Source organism: Musa acuminata, unplaced genomic scaffold, assembly GCF_036884655.1.
Source record: "Musa acuminata AAA Group cultivar baxijiao unplaced genomic scaffold, Cavendish_Baxijiao_AAA HiC_scaffold_412, whole genome shotgun sequence".
Lineage (NCBI taxonomy): Eukaryota > Viridiplantae > Streptophyta > Magnoliopsida > Zingiberales > Musaceae > Musa > Musa acuminata.
The window spans coordinates 226,842-246,270 of NW_027020660.1; the positions used below are offsets into that span (position 1 = coordinate 226,842).

Genomic DNA, 19,429 nt, shown 5'->3' on the forward strand with positions numbered 1-19,429 from the left:
GAGCGCCGTGTGGATAAGAAGAACCCCCCATCAGTAACTAGTCGTCGTCGTCGTCGTCGTCGTCTTTTCCTCTCCCTTGCCACTCGGGAAGAGATCGAGAGGAAGGAGGGTCTGAGATTCCTCCTCCTCCTCCTTTTCCTTTGTTTGATTGAAGTTAAAGCATGGCCAGAATCGCTATCTGTTCTTTCAATCCCTCGCCCTCCTTGTCTCCCGCGGCACCCAACCCGTCGAGGCGCCTCCCCTTCGTGCCGCTACCCCTCCGGCTCAAATTCTCCCGGAACCGGATCGGCGGTCGCCGTCCCCTCGCTGCGGTGGTCGCCCGCTACGGCGGCGGCGGCGGGTACCGCCCTGGCCCATCCCGGACGCGCCCGAGAGATGGCCGCGCCGCCGCAGATCCCGACTACGACCCTGCCCTCGACCTTGACAGGATCAAGTATGCTCTTCTTTCTCTTCGTACTTGGATTCATTGAACCGAGCCTTTTGCTTTCTGAGGATTTGGGTGCCTAATTTTCCCTGGAAACCGACGATGAGTCTGCTTAAAGCTGAGGCTTTAATAGCTTAATCGGTGGAAAGCCAAAAAGTTTCCTTGTTTTCTTCTCCTTTTCCCCGTGTGAATAGACAAAGACATCAAAGAAGATAAAATGGCTGGTGAGGTTTCGAATGGTACTAGTGAGATATTCGGAAGGAGTTGAACACACAACTAATCCTAGGAAAAGATGAACCCATCCTTATATGAATCACTCTAAAATTCAATCAAGCCTTTTGAATTCATATCTTCCGTGCATGATGCATAAATTTCATCGATAAGGTTCAGAACTAAAACTTAGGTGCCTTTGCAGCACATTTCCTTGAATTTGATCTAGCGTTGAAACAGGTTGTGCGAATGGAGGTATATGTAACTGTAGAAACTTATCAGTTCTTTTTCTCAGTGAATAAACAAATTTTTCCAGGAAAATGTGGATGTGATTAATATATCTGGTTAACATTTGCTGCTTTTGGCCCTGAATTAGTGTTGAAATTATTCAACGTGAGCTACATCCATAATCTTTGTTCCTTGTGCTTCAATGGATGAACTGCTTGTACTATCATTGATCTTAAGAATCTTATGCTTGTATTTACTGAGACATTATGCTTGTCCACATATTGCATCGAATTAAATTTTTTACCTCTCATTGCTCATCAGGCCATATGAGTATCATTTTCCTTATCTTGTTTCAGGTCATCTTCTGTAAGGTTATTAGACGAGCAGCAAAATATGGTTAGTCTAGATTCCTTTCCTTCTTTGGTGCTAGTTATATCATCCACATTTTGCAGTGAGTCACTCTACTTTTTTCTCTCAATAGCTTGGTGTAATGTCAATAGATGAAGCCGTAAGAATGGCAGATGATGCTGATCTAATTCTGGTACGTCTTATAAAGCAAGTCAGGTGATTTTAACTGTAAGTGCAAATGAAAATGATATATCCATTTTGTATCTAGGATGAAATAAGATTAAGTTGGAGTTCACATTCTTCTTTTACTTGTGGACCTACTTGTATCTTCTTCCAAAGATTTCAGATTAAGAACTTATTGGTTAAGGAAAAGTATTAAATTATTGGATAATCTGGAACTTTATTCCTGTTTGCTTTCTTTTTCAGGCAATTTTGTCCATAGATGCAGACCCTCCTGTGCTTCGCCTCTTTGAGAGTACAGATTACAAGTATGTTCTGTGTGATAACTAGACAGTTTCAGTTATTTTACACTTAGCTGAAGTAGTTCATTGATTGCCTCATTTTCTATTTTTGTCAGTTGTAAGAGTTTAAACTTTTGGTATGACTATAAAAATGGTATAACAATATTTTATTACATTAAGCTGTGCAAAAATAAGTTGGTTTCACTTTGTTTCTACAGAAAACTATTATTTTCTACAGCAAAGTGCACCTGCAGAAAACATAAGTAGGAGGTATATGAATTACAGTTGACTTTATACAATTATTTTGCTTCTACAGAAAACACAAGTACGAGCAGCAAAAGAAGAAACGAGTGCAACAAAAGAGATCTGCCGGTAAATGTCCCATCCTTTGGTTTCTTTGTGATCGAAAAATCAAAAAAGAAGATTCTTATGTATTCTTGACAATTTGCAGCAAACCGCATGGACATTAAGGAACTTAAAATGGGGTATGATTCTCCTTTTCATTAAAAGGATATTTTGTTTATACTCATTTATTATATGATGGTTATAACATTTTATCTTGTTACTTTCTCTGAATTTTTTTAATCAAACCTTCTTTTTTCTATTTCAATTTTTGCTCATTCTATAGCCTACCATATTGATGGGACATATAAATTTTGGGGTTGCACTTGCTACTTTGGTGGGATTATGAATGGAACTGTGGTCTCTGTGGAAATCATTTTGTTCTTGCTATGGGATTCGTGCAGTTGTAGGGGCTTATATCCAATTGCTACTGCCTATAAGTGTATCATATTGCCACTTTAAAATTAAACTAATTGTGGAGGACATTTGGCTTCCCTAACCATGCTGTCGCCAATTGATAGTGAGACAAAAATGTTCAGGTGTGGCTTGCATAATCAGTTTGCTCAAAGCTTAGTGATTTATGTGATATAAAGTAGTTGGAGGACATGATATTTTGCTTTAGATGTTTAATATTTGATTATGTACCTAGATGATTTGCCTAACGATGCATCAGATGTAACTATATCAACAGAAAAGCTATGCTTGCTGAGAAGGAGAATAGTTTTCCATAGGCCAAAATTTATTTACAGTTTCCCATATTGACACCCAGGATTAACTGAATTATTGGCAACGTCATAGAGAAGCTGGATTGTGAAAGGATAAGTTGGCACTTACTGTTAGCAATCCTATGTTGTGATTGATCTTATAGTTAGGCAGAATTTTTCTTTGACATCTTATTTTCCTACTAGATTTGTTTGTTCAGTGTAAGTCGGAGAGTTCAACAGGAACATAATCTGTGGCTTTAATGACATTGATAACATATATTTCCTACAATGACTGATTCATGAGTGTGATATATCTTACACTCACTTCATTGTTTGACTAACGGTTCTTATTTCAATGTGTTTTGTTCATATTTTGCTTAGTTTTTTTATTTACGTATTATGCTGGACTAGCTAACATGTCTGAAGACAGGTACAACATTGACTCTCATGATTACTCTGTGCGGTTAAAAGCTGCTCAGAAGTTCCTTAAAGATGGAGATAAGGTTCTTCTTAATTCATATTATTCTTTATGCTATAGTAAAGTCTCAGGCTCATGCCTATGAACTGTCCTTCAGGTTAAGGTCATTGTTAACTTGAAAGGCCGGGAAAATGAGTTCAGGAATATTGCTATCGAACTTCTTCAGCGTTTTCAGAGTGACATTGGGGAGGTAATGCGCCTAACTTGCATTGAAATTTATATTTTTTAGAGAAAAAACCTTCATCTGTTTTTTGCATATGAACTTTCTATTATTCTTTCAATAATATATTTATATTTGTACAAAGAAGTGGTAAATATTGTATACAGCTTAGAAAATTTAGAGGTATTGCTAGCATGTTGCAACTCTGCATGAGGTGACTGGCATGGTTCCCTTGGTTCACCTCAATTTCTGCCTTACGATTTGATAAAATATTATCAAATTTTGTGATAGTCAATCTGCTCTTGTTATTTAGGCAGAAAAGAGGAATACAGAAAAATTAAAAGGTACCAACCCCACATTAAAGACCAATTGAATCAGCAGTTACCATACGTTAATGATGAGTCACCTAAAAACTAGTATGGACTTACTGATCATATTGTCTATTTTCGATGAATCTTGCTCAGTGAAGTCACCAGGCGCTGGGCGGGTGTCTTCACTCAGGCATGGCCCAAGCGCTAGGTGGGTCGAGTGCCCACCTAGTTCAACTCTTGCTAGGTCAAGCTTGAGTTGAACCAAACTAACTTATCTTGTTCGATTGAATCAATTAACCATCAAGCTTGAGTCGAACCAAACGCAAGACAATTGGATCGATTGAACCAGTTATCTATCACACAGTCGCAAAAAGCCTGAAACCTCACGTGCGAGAAGAACCCTAATGTAGAAACCCTCTTTCCTATTTCTGCATGGCAGTGGTGCTCCTCCCATCGGTGAATGATGGCAATCGCCTTCTTCCCCAGCAGCGTCGTCCTCCAGTACCAACAACAATGTCTTCCTCTAACAGTAGCGGCGACATCTTCCTCTGGCAACAACGGTGGCGGCTTTCCCTTCCTCCCAGAATATCTTTCTCTTTTTTCCACCTCCCTCCTTCCTCCTACCTCTGCCCTGTTCACTGCAGCCCTCCTATGGTCACCGCAGCCCCCCGTCTCCCCCCATCCCGGCCTTGTCATAGCCCCCTTTCCCCTGTGAACAGCAGCTGCCTGCTGTAGTGAACAGCAACTGCCCCTTCCCTGTGAACATCAGCTGACTTTAGGGAACAGCAACTGCCTTCTTTACTGCAGTGAATCATTAATTAAATATTGATTATTATTGCTATTGCTGTAGTGATTAGTGCTACTTTTTAGTGTTTTGGATTGCTGTTGCAGCTTTAGAATCTTGAATCATGGCTACGGTAGGCAGCACTTCAGATGAAACGTCAGTGCTACTTTTTAGTTTATTTTTATTAATCATAATATATAATTTTAAAATTATAATATTCAGGAGCACCTCGCCTCGCTCAGGCCCTTGGGCATTTTGAGTCTGTGGCACCTAGCGCTTGCGGCAACCCTGATCCTACTATTGCACCTTGAATGTCCGTAATAGATCCAAATTTGTTATCATAAAGGATATAACCAATGAGAAAAAAAAGAAACATTGAAGCCATATGAAACTGGACTAAATGGTTTCTGTAGAATAGTTATTAACTGTGTTAATTTTATTTTTGAGAAAAGAACACTTTCTAAGAGTTTTGAAAGTAGAATTCACAGGTGCACCTCTTTTGTTAGGAAAGAACGAGATAAATCAGTGATCATAAAATTTAATTTCTTTTAGTTCACTATTCTATTATATTTTGCTCTACAGAATTTATCTTATGATTCAAATGATTTGGATAATTTTGCAGTATTTTGGTTTGTGAGAGTTGGACTAAAAGAAAACTTGCCCAAGTGGATTCTAGTCAAACCATCTGTTCTGCACTTGATTCACTTGGAGGAATGAGTGATGGTTAGTTTATGAATAGATATTTATGTTGCCCTAAAATAGTACCAACAGTCAGAATAGATATTTATCTTGATGATTTGCATAGTTATATGTCACTTAAGTACACTGTAAGATGCTAATTAGACATAGGAGCATTCAAAATATCGTGTGTGGTTATTCATTGTGGCAGAAGATATCAGCCATGTAGTGAATTATTCCAGTGGGTTAGTTAATTGATGTCAAGAGAGCAACTTGGATGGAATGGGGAAGTTACATGTGAAAAACATAGTCTCTATCTAAGAGATATGTCATCTACTTGGATTCAGATCTTGCATAACGTTTGAAGATATGATCCATCCATTGAATAACTCCACCAAAGCAATATGTGTGATTTAAATTTTAAGTAGGGGATGTATCCTGAGCTGGTACTGCATTCCTGCAAAATGGTAGGCCAATGATAGTAACTCTTTTCTAGCAAGTATTCTGCTTTATATGCACCATTTAATATTTAATTAGCAGACTTAATGAATTTAAACCTCCAATTGTTGTTGTAGGATGCACTGCCTGATGCTACCATGATTGTGAAAGCTCTCTTCTCTCAGTTTCTTATAAACGAGATAACATAAATGCAGAACTTAGTCTTTTAGGAGCCTTTTTATGTATGAGACTGACCAAAAACCTGATCACACTAACTTTTCTTTTCCTTTTTTTTTTTTTGGATCTGAAAATTTAGCTGGCAACTGAGGAGAGTAAAAACTTCAGCGAAAGAAACATCTTCATGGTTCTCATGCCCAACAAAGCAGTTCTGCAAAAAAACCAGGAACAGCCAAAGAAAAAGGAAAAACCAGTTACAGAAGTTTCTGCAAGTGTTTAGCTTTGTGAGAGTGTCTTGGAATCATGGCAAGAGGTAATTATCTCAGTTATTTCCTGCTTGACATTTTGGATGCTTATGCATCCTTGTTAAGTGACTACTTTGTATGACGATATTGTTAGAACTTGGCTATTTGTGCATGCAATAAATGATAATGGCATCTTTTTCATTTAGGTTTCATGGGGCAGGCTGAGGTGATTGCTCAACTACTTAATGTAAATATCAAAGCAGTGGATGATAGAATCAGATGGTAAAACTGATCTTGTCACCGTGGCCACAAGATCATTTTTCATATTATTATTGTGGAAATAATTCCCAGGTAATGGTTCTGATTGCTGTTTTCATCTTTTCCATCCACTAAGTCTGCCTTGAAGATTTATAGCTTCTAATTATGGGCAGTAGAGTTTTGTTTAGTATAGTAGAGAATGCATTGTGGCAAGTAACAAGCAAATCTTTTTGTATGAGTCAGCATGTGGATACTAATTATCTTAGTTTATGAAGAGGCCATGATAATTATCAATTTGTTACTTCGTTCTTTTCCTTTCAGTATTAATCTCATTTCTATCAGAAAGTTTCATTTATCATCTCTCTTAGGTAAAATTTTTTTCTTTCTGCATCAAATATTTGTATATTCTACTGATAACTGTTGATTTAACTCAAAAGGTATAACTTGATTGAACCTTTTTATATTGCTTGAGCAACTTATGATGATACTCTTCATCTGTTTCTTCACGAGGAGAAAGAACTAATATGAAACATGCTACAGGCTTAAGCTGTTGTTGTTACAAGTACAAACTACCTCCATTGCACCTCTCTCAATCATGATTCAGATAGATATGGAATAATTTTGGAAGTATTCTCACTGTAATTTGTAATTTTATTTGTGCATAGATGAACTATCCTTGTAAATTGTCTCTTCAAATTGCCTCATACAAAATATTATGATCACCAAGAGAAATTAAATATCAGCGGGATCAGTTCATATCGATCAATATTTTTTGATATCTACTGAACTGATTAAGATCTGATATTGGATCGTATAGACAGGTGTCCCTCCATGAATTCTCACCAGTAGTCCCCACAGGAGCACACCCCATCTCTGAAATGGTGAAACCTTGTAGCATCCCTTACGACAATCACCCTCTGAGTGATCTTGGAAATGAACTTGGTGGCTTGGTGACAGTCCAAGCACACCCTCAGGTTCTTGATGATCCTGATCTCCGTCCCCGGGCCGGTGCTGATGAGCCCAAAAGCGATCGCCAGCCGCTCGCTGTGGACCTTCACCATCTGCTCCTTCTCCTCCTCCTCGACGTCGTATAATGCTGCTTCGGTCTCCGCCCGATACCCCGCCTCGATGATCTTCCCGGTCAGCTTCTCCAGCAGGGAGTGGATCGCGGTTGACTGCGGGTGCGACCTGTCGCCGGCCGTGAAGGTGTGCACGGCATCCCCGACCTCGATCAGAGTGCATCCCGGTGTCTTCGCCAGCTTCCTGTTCTTGGCATCCTGTCTCACCATGGCTGCTTCCAGGTAGTTCCTCTTGGATGAATGTATGTTGGAAAGGAGGACGTAGTAACCGGGGTTCTCGGGCTCCAGCTCGAACAGCTTGCGTGCAGCATATCTAGCGAGCTCGCTCTCCTTGTGGATCATGCAAGCACCAAGCAACGCACCCCAGACGCCCGCACCGGCGCTCTCAGGTGTCGTCTTTATGAACTCGAGCGCCTCGCCGAGTCGCCCTGCTCGGCCAAGGAGATCCACCATGGAAGCGTAGTGCTCCGGCCCTGGCTCCACTCCTTGCTCACGCTTCATGGACTCGAAGATGGCGCGGCCCTCTTCCACCAACCCGCCATGGCTGCAAGCACACAGAACCGAGAGGAAGGTGACGCCCGTGGGCGCGACGCTCGCACTCCGCATCGCCTCAAAGAGCTTCAGAGATTCGAGGCCTCGGCCATGGATTCCGTAAGCCGATATCATGGCGTTCCAGGAGACCACATTCTTCTCCTCCATGTCATCGAAAATGCTTCGAGCTTCCGCGATGCTCCCGCACTTGGCGTACATGTCGACGAGTGCGGTGGACACGAAGACGTTGAGCTCAAGGTCTTCCTCTGCGATTATTTGATGCACCCATTTTCCCATGGTGAGAGCTCCGAGCTGAGCACACGCCGAAAGCATGCTGGTGACGGTGATCTGATTGGGTCTGAGGTTGCACGCCTGCATCTCCCTGAACAGTGAGATCGCCGTTGCTGTCAAACCGTTCTGTGCATACCCGGATATCATGGCGTTCCAAGACGCCATGCTCTTCTCCGGCATGGAATCAAAAGCTCGCCTTGCTGCTTCCATATCATTCAGTCTGCAGTAGACGGTGGTGAGAGCTGTCGATACGGCAGAGTTCACATCGAAACCAGCTTTCACAGCGAAGCCATGAATGGATCGAGCGAGCAGTTCATAGCCAAAGGGACTGAAAACCGGGATCAAGCCGACCATGGTGCTTGAGTTCGGTCTCCCTACACCCGAAACCAGTAGCTCCATAAACAAGCCCACAGAAGATTCGATGTGGCCATTGATGGAGTACCCTGAGATCATTGCGTTATATGCAATCAAATCCGGGTATTCTATCTCCTCAAACAAGAACTCTGCGGCAGGGATGTCACCGCACTTGGAGTACATGGATATCAACCCTGTGACGACATGCGGAGGAGATGCCAACCCCAGTTTGATGCCCAAGCAATGCACCAGCGTCCCCAAGTTCGGATCGTGGAGCTCTGCTGCTGCAGGGAGGACGACCGCCAAGGTGGTTGAATCGAACCTGGCACTGTTGGACGCTACCATTCGCTGGAAGACGCTCGCCGCACTTGAAAAGGAGCAGTTTTTTACCAATCCGGAGATAAGCGTGTTCCAAAGAACGGTATCCGGGTCAGGAATTCCATCAAACACCTTCTCCGCCAGGGAGACCTGTGATGAGTTGAGGTAGAGATCGGCGAGCGAGGAGGCAACGAAGAGGTCATTGGCGAAACCATCGACGATGATACGGGCGTGGAGTGGAGGGGCGGCCTCGGGGTGGTTAGAAGCAGCGGAGGCGACGGCAGCGTAGGTGAAAGTGTTGGGGCGCAGGTGGGGGTGATGGCGGGGGAGGGAGGAGAGGAGGGGGAGGGCAGTGGAGGGTGGGAGGGAGCGGAGGAGGACGTTGAGGAAGAAGAGATCAGGGTCGGGGACGGAGGAGAAGAGGCGGAGGGCGCGGGGGGCGGCGGCGGTGCCACCAAGGTCGGAAACGCGGCGGAGGAGGGCGGTAGCGGTGATGAGGTCAGGGTGATAGCCGGTGACGATGGAGTGGGCGAGAATCTGGTCGAGGTGGTGAAGGGTGGTGGCGGCAGAGATGAGGCCGAGGTAGAGGGCCTTGTGGTGGCGGCGCACGGCCATGCAAAGTGGGGTGGGGGGTTAGCGGGAACAGGCGCAATTAACTGGAGTCAAATAACGTTTCGAGTTTGGTCGTCATGCCGTTCCAGCACGGTCCGTCCATGCATGATAGCTCAGCATGGCTGACGTGGCTTAATAACAATCGAAATTTTAATTTTCTTTTCCTAGTTTATCTTTTTACTATAGCTATCATAATCGAACCTTTTGGGTCACTAGTCGAACCATGTAATATTCTATTACTAATTCCATTTATATTGACTAACGTAAAATGTCATATGTATTTCTAATAAAGAATATATAATTTTAAAATAAAATATATTAATATACTAAACAAAATAATAATATTTTTCTTATAATTTTAACACCTGTGTATAACTATAATATCTAACCAAGAAAAAATTCAAACATAATATATCTAAAATTTTTATACACGAAATGTTCACATGTTATAGTTTATATTTGCATTGACATGGGCTTACACATGTTCGTTTTCATATCCAATTGTTTAAGTGAGATATTAATATCTTTTAAAATAAGATTTATAATAAATAATTAAAATCTTTAACTATAAAATAAGGTTTATAATGACTAATCATTCGATAAGTATAAATCTTTATAATTTTAATAAGATGAGTATACGTCATGTCACACATATAATATTTCAAAATTATTCATATAAAATATTTAACGATAAATCTCAAATCATATTATTTTTTTAGTAAGCATAATTATATAACATAACATATGCATAATAAAAATATAAAAGTATACGTTAAAATAGATTTATAAACATAACAAATTTATAAACTTCTATATCTTATTTTCCCTTCTCTTTTCTCTATTCTTCCCTTCTCTCTCACAGTCGTAGCATTCTCTTCCTTCTCTTACTCTTTTTCTCATTCTTCTCTATTCTACCCTAAGAGTCAATTCTGTATTATACTCTAAAATTTTAAACTTATTTATTACAAAATTTATTTCATTCTCCTACGTTCATTTTAGTCATTCTAATTCATCTTACATAGAGAGTATTATTACAATATTTAATCTCTCTCATCATCTTCATCATCATCATTAAAATCCAACCGATCAAGATTGAAAGTATTATTTGTCACCGATAAAGATAATCCTTATTTATTTTATTTTTTTAACCCTATTTTCATGATCGACATAAATATTTTTTTAAATAATTAATTTAAAAAATAAGTTAAGGGTTTATCTAAAATGTCTGGTTTCAGAATTTTTGGGTGGAATACCATATAGTGGCAAGCCTTACTCATGGTTCTTGGACTCCTCTTATTATTATTTTTGGATAATCCATCCACTGTTTTCTCTAAAAATTATTTGTAAAATTGAAAGATTTCTTTCCAAATAAAACAAAATGAACAATATTACTCTAGCATTAATTTTAAAATTTTTATATTAGAAACTAAAGACTATATAGTTAGCCTTACTGAATCTCACCTCATGAAAGTCTCTTACTTTAAAAGTAATCAATGTCAAACCTTCAATAAATTAATCTAAAATGATGGTCCAAGACAAAATCTCATTTGACTAATGATTTTGATCAAATGAAATATTAGATATTAGTACCACCTCATATCTATTAGGGGTAGACAATTTTATGACTAACCTTAGTTGATTTTGTTAATTTTTATAAAAATTCTTGGGAATAATGCTGCTCTCAATTCTTCTTAATACAATGCTCTCTCTAAGCCCTTTTGCTTAACGAAATATAGGAGACTGTAAAAGTCGTTGACCGGTTAGCTTTATAATTCGAGTTTTATAAGGCCTATTAGAACACAATCTCATACTCTATGCTTGCTATTTTTAATTATTTTTTATATCAATGACACTCTTCCTACTAGTTGGATCCAAACTCATCATTTTCATCCTTAAATGTTAATATCTGAATTTTATTATAGACTTCAAACTTATTTCACTTTGCCTGATCACTTAGGTCCCTTTGAACAATCCATTTTCATTCATAGTTGTAGCATTCGTTATAATATTTTGGTGGCCTAAAAGATGGCTTACTTTTTTTTTTTTTTTAATTCTAAAAGTGAAAATCGTTATATTATGATAAAAAAAGGTTGATATTGAAAAAATCTTCGGTAGCCTTTTCTCACTACTATTAGCAAAACTCTTAATCTTTTTAAATTTCTTATGATGTTCAAAAAGTGGATTGAATATTGTATCACTTTATTTATTTATTTATTTATGCATGTTTGATCAACAATTCTCCATCTTCTTATTTTAGGTGAATGAGAGAGGACCAAAGATGGTGATCTCCTCTAATGGTTGCTCGAGTCTTATTCTCTTTATTTAATAATAAAGTAAACATATCTAACAAAATTATACCTTTTTAATTTTAAAAATAAGAGCAAAATTACTATCTCATATTTATCGATGACATTTTCTTACACTCGTATGCCAATAAAAAAAATCGTACTATCCTATCATGTATGAAAATTTCTTTCTTAGATCCACTAGTAGACATACTTTTGATATAAAAAAAAAAAGGTGTCATGATATCAATACTATCATTCAAGTTGTTCAAAAGAAATCATAAGCTTCTACTCTTTCCCAAGCTAAAAAAAGAAATTTAGTTGTAAATGCTATACCACTTCGTTCTCTTAAAATTTATATTAAAATAGACACAACAAAACTTGTAATTGATTTCTTCATAAAGATAACTTGTAAGAGATGCTTACGACTGTTCTAAATTGTTTGTCTCATATATATATATATATATATATATATATATATATATATATATATATATATATATATATATATATATATATATATATATATATATTGAATGAGAAGAGAGTACTTCTTTCTTTTAGTACTCACATAATTAAGTAATAAAACTTAAGTAATAAAAAACCGTACTCACCGAATTAAGTAATAAAACTTAAAGAAAATACTAAAAGGGTAAATTCGCTATTTAAAAACTGAACGAGGATATTTGTGTAAGAATCCATTGTCTTTAAATAAAAATATCGTCGACTTTGACGGAGTTGCCGTCGTCTGACTCTTCCCTCCGTAGTGGACTTCCTTTCCCTTAATCCCTCCTCTCTTCCGTCCTGTACGGTTTCCCAGCTCTCGCGATTTAGGGCTTCCTTCCCGATCGATCTCGCAGAAGAAGCAGAACACAAGATGTGGGCAGCCTCGTGCCTCGCCTCTTGCTGCGCCGCCTGCGCCTGCGAGGCGTGCCGCTCGGTCGTCGGAGGAATCAGCCGCCGCTCCGCCCGCATCGCCTACTGCGGCCTCTTTGCCCTCTCCCTCGTCGTCTCCTGGGTCCTCCGTGAGGTCGCCGCTCCCCTTATGGAGTCCCTCCCTTGTAAGCCCTTCGCCTTCCCCTTCTTATTAGGTCCAATTTGGATGAGATTTATTATCTTTCTCCCATCTACAATTCGATCTATTCCTCTGATCCTAAGTTTGATCTTTTGTACGTTTGCGTGCAGGGATTAATCACTTCCGTAAGACGCCCGATAGGGAGTGGTTTGAGACCGACGCTGTGCTTCGTGTCAGCCTGGGGAATTTCTTCTTCTTTACTCTCTTGGCTGTTCTAATGATTGGAATCAAGGATCAGAAGGATCCGCGTGACCGGCTGCACCATGGTGGTTGGATGGCCAAGATTGTTTGCTGGTGCATCGTGGTGTTTCTCATGTTCTTTGTCCCCAATGGCATTGTCAGCTTTTATGGTGAGGGTTCGGAAGCTTTGCCAAGATTGGATATAGTTTCTTGATGCTGAAACTATCTTTTTAGTCATAATTTTTAGAAACTATTTTCTTAGTCAAAATTTTTAATACCGTCTCTTGATTAAGGTAGATTATCTTAAGTTGCAACGACTATATTTGATCTTTTTTAGCATTTCTACATTTGATTGTTGATCTGGAACTTATGTCTTATTTTGTTGCAGAGACAATATCAAAGTTCGGTTCAGGATTATTTCTTCTCGTTCAGGTTGTACTCTTGCTGGATTTCGTACATGCATGGAATGAAAACTGGGTTTCAAAAGATGAGCAATTTTGGTGTGTATATTTCTCTTTTTTGTTCTAATATTTGTATATGGACTTCAGAATTTAAATCATATTTTTATTAAAATTTGTCTTCTGCTGTAGGTATATGGCTTTGTTAATTGTCTCGCTGGTTTGCTACGTTGCAACATTCTCCTTTACAGGGCTGCTGTTTCACTGGTTTACTCCATCAGGACATGATTGCGGACTTAACACCTTTTTCATCGTTCTGACATTGATTTTTGTTTTTGTTTTTGCTGTCGTCGCATTGCATCCAAAGGTCTAATCTTAGTATCTTTTATGAATCATTAAAGAGATTATCTTTAAATTATGACCGATTATAGATTGCTTAAAAACAAGACTTTTCTCACATATTTTCTTCTGGTGGTATTGAATGTAGCAAGAAAGTTTCAATTTTATGCTTTAGGGAATAGTAAATCTGTGTTTTGTTTTGTTTGGAGCACCTTTTATGTTCTTTAAGTTTTATTTCATTGATTTGTCTATTGTATTGCATGATCTGATTAATATGGCTTAACAATTTTCAGCTTATTAGGTGGAAAAAAGTAGTTTCAGATATTGTTTTGGTGTTCAAGACAAACTTTGAGATTCCCTTTTCTTACTTTGGTGTTATATGGTACTTGAATATTTTGCTTATATATGTAATCAATAACAAAGAGTCTTATTATCATTGACTATAGATATCATGCTTTCGTTCTAATAGAAACATGGCTGTAGACTCAGGGCATGGATAATACATTATATGTATCCACTGATGTCAAATTTAGAATAAAGGGCAGGGACAATATGTCATGGAATATTATATGAGATATGAGTACATATCATGGTTTAGAATACATATTACATTGGATTTCACACCTGACCAATCATCCGCAGTGGACTAGCAGCTTCATGCTGTACCTTTCCTTTTAATTTTTTATTATTTTCCCCAATGATATAAGCAGTAAAGTCGACAAACTACATGGCAGCAGGGTCAGTATTAACGCCCCAATCCCAGTAAGAAGTCAATGGGTAGCTATTTGTTACATATGAATTAACCACAACCAACTGCTTATATATTAGCAAAATTAAATACACAAAAACTATTTTGTTTAAAGCTTGCAAGTCCTTTTTTGTTCAACTCATCTTTACATGTACATGAGAATATCAAAACTAAGCACAAAATAATTATTTTATTTAAAACTTATAAATTTTTTTTGGTTCAACACATAATTTCAGAAATACTAAGAACTGTTGATGTTTTTATATATTTTGTGAAGCATGTGTTGGACCAAAAATAATGTTTACAAATTCTGAGCAAGATAGTTACTTTGTACTTCATTTTGCTAGCATGTGCCACAAAATCTGGTTTGGTTATATGTTTATTTTCTATTTTCCAGATCCCAAAAGTTAGATCACATGCATCCATGAGGAAATATTTGGGTGTCTTAGGATTCCCTTTATTTTAGACTTGTTGTATATTAAATGTTACTTTGATTTGGTGTTGTGAACTAATGACTATATAACTGAACATATGGATATGCTATTGGATTTTTTTAAAAAATTTAATTGATTGAGCATTGACTTTTGTGTATAAATATAATAAGTTTATTTGTTAGATTTAGGTCTTGCATTTCTATAATAAATGTGTCATTGTATCGTCCCTGATTTATTGGTTTTATACTTGTCTAAAAGTTTGTGAAAATTAGATTGTTATCTAAATCCTTGGTACGTATGCAAGTATGCATGCTGCTTTATATATATATATATATATAATGTGTCTATAACTTACCATACGTTAACAAATTCACATTTCAAAGAAATATGTCAGTTTTTGTATATGTTACTTTTATGTGGTCTCATGTGGCACATGATGTAATATTCTTCAATGTCACTCATGTGATTCTTCTTTTTATCTTTTTCACAATCCACATAATATTTTTGCCTACATATATTTTTCAATTCAATTAACAAACATGTCTTCTTTTTGGAACACTTGTTACTAGAAATTGTACTTTCTGTGGAAAATAGGTGATATATATTTACTTTGATGCATACGCTTTTCTTGTTGAAGGTTGTAGAAACCTCTATGATTATGTTGAGAAGAAACAAATGATGTATGTTTTGAAAATCTTTCGGAACACATTGGAAGTTTTATCATGAGAGTTAATTTTCAATTCACATTTGGTGAACCCATCCCAAAGAGTATGCTTGACCCAAATTCAAATCCAGTTTTTTTATTTTCCAACCATATTGTCACCTAAAGTTGATGTATTCTGGTTGCATGTTGTTTCCATGGATAATCTTTCAGAGTCCAATGGACTAGCAGACCAGTGTGAGTATTGCTACAAAATTACCTCAAGATAGGTCAATTTTTACTCAAGATTTCCCATCAGAGATATTGATCATCATGTGCACTGTGCAGATGTTTATCCTTTTGATATCATTTTCTTGAGCTTTTTATTTTTTTATATGGATTTTAGATTTGTACCAGTTATGCCCAGTAGTGATGATTGATCAATGTCGCTTCGCCAATTGAGGGAATAATCTCATTGCATGATGAATTTATCCAAAGTAGCATTTTCTCATTGGTCATTCACATAATTCTCATTTGATGGACTTTATCCATCTAGACTTGTCTTTTGATATCTATGAAATCTCAGTTGATATGATCCTTGCTCGCTGGCATCATGCTAAACAACAGTGACATAAAGTTTGTACCATTCATTGTTCATTCTTTATACAATTAATGGTGAAAGTACAAACTGTGCATTTCTTCTGATGTGTGCAGGTAAATGGCAGCTTGTTGCCAGCATCAGTTATTTCCCTTTACTGCACCTACCTCTGCTATAGTGGTATTTCTAGTGAACCAAGGGATTATGAGTGCAATGGTCTCCACAACCATTCAAAAGCTGTTTCAACTGGGAGTCTTACACTGGGCTTGCTTACTACTGTGCTCTCTGTTGTATACTCAGCTGTTCGTGCCGGCTCCTCAACAACTTTGATCTCTCCCCCAAGTTCTCCTCGTGCTGGTCAGTTATCAATAACGAGCTCCTAAACATACCTGTAGTATTATCTGTTTAGATTTTAGCTCTGATGATGAATCTAATGTAGGATCGGAGAAGCCATTGCTCCCATTTGACAAGCTAGAGGAACAGGAAGACAAAAAGAAGGACGAGGCAAAGCCAGTCTCCTACTCATATGCCTTCTTCCACCTCATCTTCTCTCTCGCAAGCATGTACTCAGCAATGCTTCTGACTGGCTGGTCCACCTCGGTTGGCGGAAGTGGGAAGCTCGTCGATGTGGGGTGGCCCTCTGTGTGGGTCAGGATCATCACCGGGTGGGCAACAGCATCTCTCTTCATCTGGTCCCTTATTGCGCCACTTATCTTTCCTGAGAGGGTGTTCTGATCTCACAACAGAACTTCATGAGACCAATTTCTAAAACTAATGCATCTACTTTGCTACTGTATACACATGCTTTACATATATTGTCAAACAATATGCTGCATGGAAAACTCTAATAGCATTTGTGAGGTTTGAGATGTACATATGCTTATTATAATTAAGCAGTTTATGTAGCCTGAAGGATTCATGGAAAGAAGTTGTCTGCTATCTGTATCTTTGTGGTGATGACAACCAAGCCTTCGGTGCCATTCTGAAGATATCTAAAGACGTAACAATCATACAAGATATGATTTGGAATGAATGCAGAGGAGTTTAACTCCTAGTTTTAACTGGGTATTCTCACCATGAACAACACAGGGAACAACGAGTTATCCCTATTAATCGCATCTTGATTCGATCACATTTGGGTATTGAACTCTATTTATTATAGAATAAATCACATCATTAATTATAGAGTTTCTTTAAATCCAGGCGGCGGAGTTGCTTATCTCATCTCCTTTCTTCCCTTCTATTTATATCTTCGTCTTTCCTCTCACCCCTTCTTAACAGGTGCAGCGAGAGGCATTTCCTCAGACACCCATGTAACTCTCGTCTCTCTGCCCTGCCACATCGATCCACGCCGTCGCCATTATCGATCGCAAGAAAGCAGAGGAGGAGGAGAAGAAGCTGAGATTGATGGAAGATGAGTTGCTTCCGTCGACGCCCGGGAAGGGGAAGATCGAGCGTTCGCACACGATCAATCGCCAGTTCCACAGATGCTTCGCGTCGACCGGCAACATGTTCCTTTGGGCACTGTTCTTGATCGCGCTCATTGCCTGTTACTTCAGCTTCGAGAGCTTCGCCGGCATCTCCTCCCGCTACTTCCGTGCGTCGTGGGGTGGGATGCGCTTGGAGAAACAGATCCGGGCCTCCGCCACCCCGCGCCGCCCCGGCGCCATCTCCGTGCTCGTCACTGGCGCCGCAGGCTTCGTCGGGACCCACGTTTCCCTCGCCCTCCGCAAGCGCGGCGATGGCGTCGTCGGGCTCGACAACTTCAACAGCTACTACGATCCGTCGCTGAAGAAGGCCCGCAGGGCGCTGCTGGCCTCCCATGGCGTGCTCGTGGTGGAGGGGGACATCAACGACGCCCGCCTGCTCGCCAGGCTCTTCGACGTTGTGCCCTTCACCCACGTGATGCACCTCGCAGCCCAGGCCGGCGTGCGCTACGCCATCGAGAAGACGTCGTCGTACGTCGGCAGCAACATCCCGGGGCTCGTCGCCCTGCTCGAGGCGTGCAAGTCCGTGGACCCGCAGCCGGCAGTCGTGTGGGCGTCGTCGTCCTCGGTGTACGGCCTCAACAAGGAGGTGCCCTTCTCGGAGTCGGACCGCACCGATCGCCCGGCCTCCCTCTACGCGGCCACGAAGAAGGCCGGCGAGGAGATCACCCACACCTACAATCACATCTACGGCCTCTCCATCACGGGGCTCCGCTTCTTCACCGTCTACGGGCCATGGGGACGCCCCGACATGGCCTACTTCTCCTTCACCCGCAACATCCTCCAGGAAGCCCATCACCGTCTACCGCGGCAAGAACCACATCGACCTCGCCCGCGACTTCACCTACATCGATGACGTCGTCAAGGGCTGCGTCGCCTCCCTCGACACCGCACAGAAAAGCACCGGGAGCGGCGGCCAGAAGCGGGGCCCGGCGCAGTACCACATCTACAACCTGGGCAACACCTCGCCGGTGACGGTGCCGACGCTGGTGCGCATCCTGGAGCGCCACCTCAAGGTGAAGGCGATGCGGAACGTGGTGGAGATGCCGGCCAATGGGGACGTTCCCTTCACTCACGCCAATATCAGAACAGCTCGTGCCGAGCTCGGCTACAGTCCCGCCACCAACCTTGAGACCGGCCTAAAGCGGTTCGTCAAGTGGTACCTCTCCTACTACGGCTACAACCCCGCTCGTGGCAGCTTAGCTTCATCAGCAGCGACCAGAGCATCCAAGAGCTCTTAAAAATCCCTCTTTTCCTTCGTTTTTCTTCGTTATTTTTGGATCCTGTTAGTGGAAACAATCGTTGAGCCGTGGCCTCGGGCCGACGCAGCTTGGTTCGGATCCGGATTACGGGGATCTCCCTAGGGCATTCCTCGAGATTGCTGAGGTGGCCGGCTGCGGTGGTCCGATCGGGACGGGGTTATCGTTTCCTCCGAGAGGGGGCTCCTCGTCTGCGTGTCTAGTGGGTAACCTTCGCCTTCGCACTTGCACACAGGTCGGGTCGGGAGAGCTCGACCCGATCCCTCCGACGATTAAATCAGTGAATAGTCGCAGGGGGTTTGTTTGTTGTTCTTCCTCTCTTTCCTGTTTAGAATGCGGAGGATATTTATAGGGAAGTTTACTGTTTCCTGATGTGCCCACTTGCAAGGGACATGCTCATACTTCTGGTAGCGTCTAACATTGGTGTTGATGTGGCGTGAAGGACCGGGCTTGAGCAGAACGTTAATGCGTCTCGACCGGCGTTCTAATCCGTTTGACCAGGTGCTGTCGGGTCGATCGAGGCGTGAGGTGTCATCTGGGACAGCTGACGTCAGC

At 40.5% G+C, this 19,429-nt stretch overlaps 3 protein-coding genes and 1 pseudogene across 3 annotated transcripts; 3 read left to right on the forward strand and 1 right to left on the reverse strand.

Annotated features, from left to right (window-relative positions):
* Window positions 1-4: 4 nt before the first annotated feature.
* LOC135582668 (translation initiation factor IF3-2, chloroplastic-like) lies at window positions 5-6,540 on the forward strand. The gene is made up of 10 exons (XM_065176214.1): window positions 5-433; window positions 1,219-1,258; window positions 1,344-1,403; window positions 1,637-1,698; window positions 1,988-2,043; window positions 2,123-2,156; window positions 3,148-3,220; window positions 3,293-3,385; window positions 5,883-6,056; window positions 6,195-6,540. The coding sequence occupies exons 1-9, from the start codon at window positions 162-164 to the stop codon at window positions 6,021-6,023; spliced, it is 831 nt and encodes a 276-aa protein (XP_065032286.1). The 5' UTR covers window positions 5-161; the 3' UTR covers window positions 6,024-6,056; window positions 6,195-6,540.
* Window positions 6,541-6,855: 315 nt separating this feature from the next.
* LOC103970993 (pentatricopeptide repeat-containing protein At4g30700) lies at window positions 6,856-9,641 on the reverse strand. Its single transcript, XM_009384907.3, has one exon. It carries the CDS (start codon window positions 9,432-9,434, stop codon window positions 7,086-7,088), a length of 2,349 nt encoding a protein of 782 aa, XP_009383182.2. The 5' UTR covers window positions 9,435-9,641; the 3' UTR covers window positions 6,856-7,085.
* A 2,816-nt stretch (window positions 9,642-12,457) lies between these two features.
* On the forward strand, window positions 12,458-17,073 carry LOC135658734 (uncharacterized). The gene is made up of 6 exons (XM_065176209.1): window positions 12,458-12,777; window positions 12,902-13,141; window positions 13,360-13,471; window positions 13,562-13,736; window positions 16,245-16,485; window positions 16,568-17,073. Exons 1-6 carry the CDS (start codon window positions 12,594-12,596, stop codon window positions 16,861-16,863), a joined length of 1,248 nt encoding a protein of 415 aa, XP_065032281.1. The 5' UTR covers window positions 12,458-12,593; the 3' UTR covers window positions 16,864-17,073.
* A 346-nt stretch (window positions 17,074-17,419) lies between these two features.
* LOC103971132 (UDP-glucuronate 4-epimerase 1-like) lies at window positions 17,420-19,340 on the forward strand (annotated as a pseudogene).
* The last annotated feature ends 89 nt before the right edge of the window (window positions 19,341-19,429 follow it).

Excerpts from the sequence above, each read along its gene's own strand:
- LOC135582668 (XM_065176214.1), top strand. The coding sequence starts at position 162 with ATGGCCAGAATCGCTATCTGTTCTTTCAATCCCTCGCCCTCCTTGTCT. Across the intron at positions 434-1,218 it reads CTCGACCTTGACAGGATCAA|GTCATCTTCTGTAAGGTTAT; the intron begins GTATGCTCTTCT and ends ATCTTGTTTCAG. Across the intron at positions 1,404-1,636 it reads ATGATGCTGATCTAATTCTG|GCAATTTTGTCCATAGATGC; the intron begins GTACGTCTTATA and ends TTTCTTTTTCAG.
- LOC103970993 (XM_009384907.3), bottom strand. The coding sequence starts at position 9,434 with ATGGCCGTGCGCCGCCACCACAAGGCCCTCTACCTCGGCCTCATCTCT.
- LOC135658734 (XM_065176209.1), top strand. The coding sequence starts at position 12,594 with ATGTGGGCAGCCTCGTGCCTCGCCTCTTGCTGCGCCGCCTGCGCCTGC. Across the intron at positions 13,737-16,244 it reads TCGTCGCATTGCATCCAAAG|GTAAATGGCAGCTTGTTGCC; the intron begins GTCTAATCTTAG and ends TGATGTGTGCAG. Across the intron at positions 16,486-16,567 it reads CCCAAGTTCTCCTCGTGCTG|GATCGGAGAAGCCATTGCTC; the intron begins GTCAGTTATCAA and ends AATCTAATGTAG.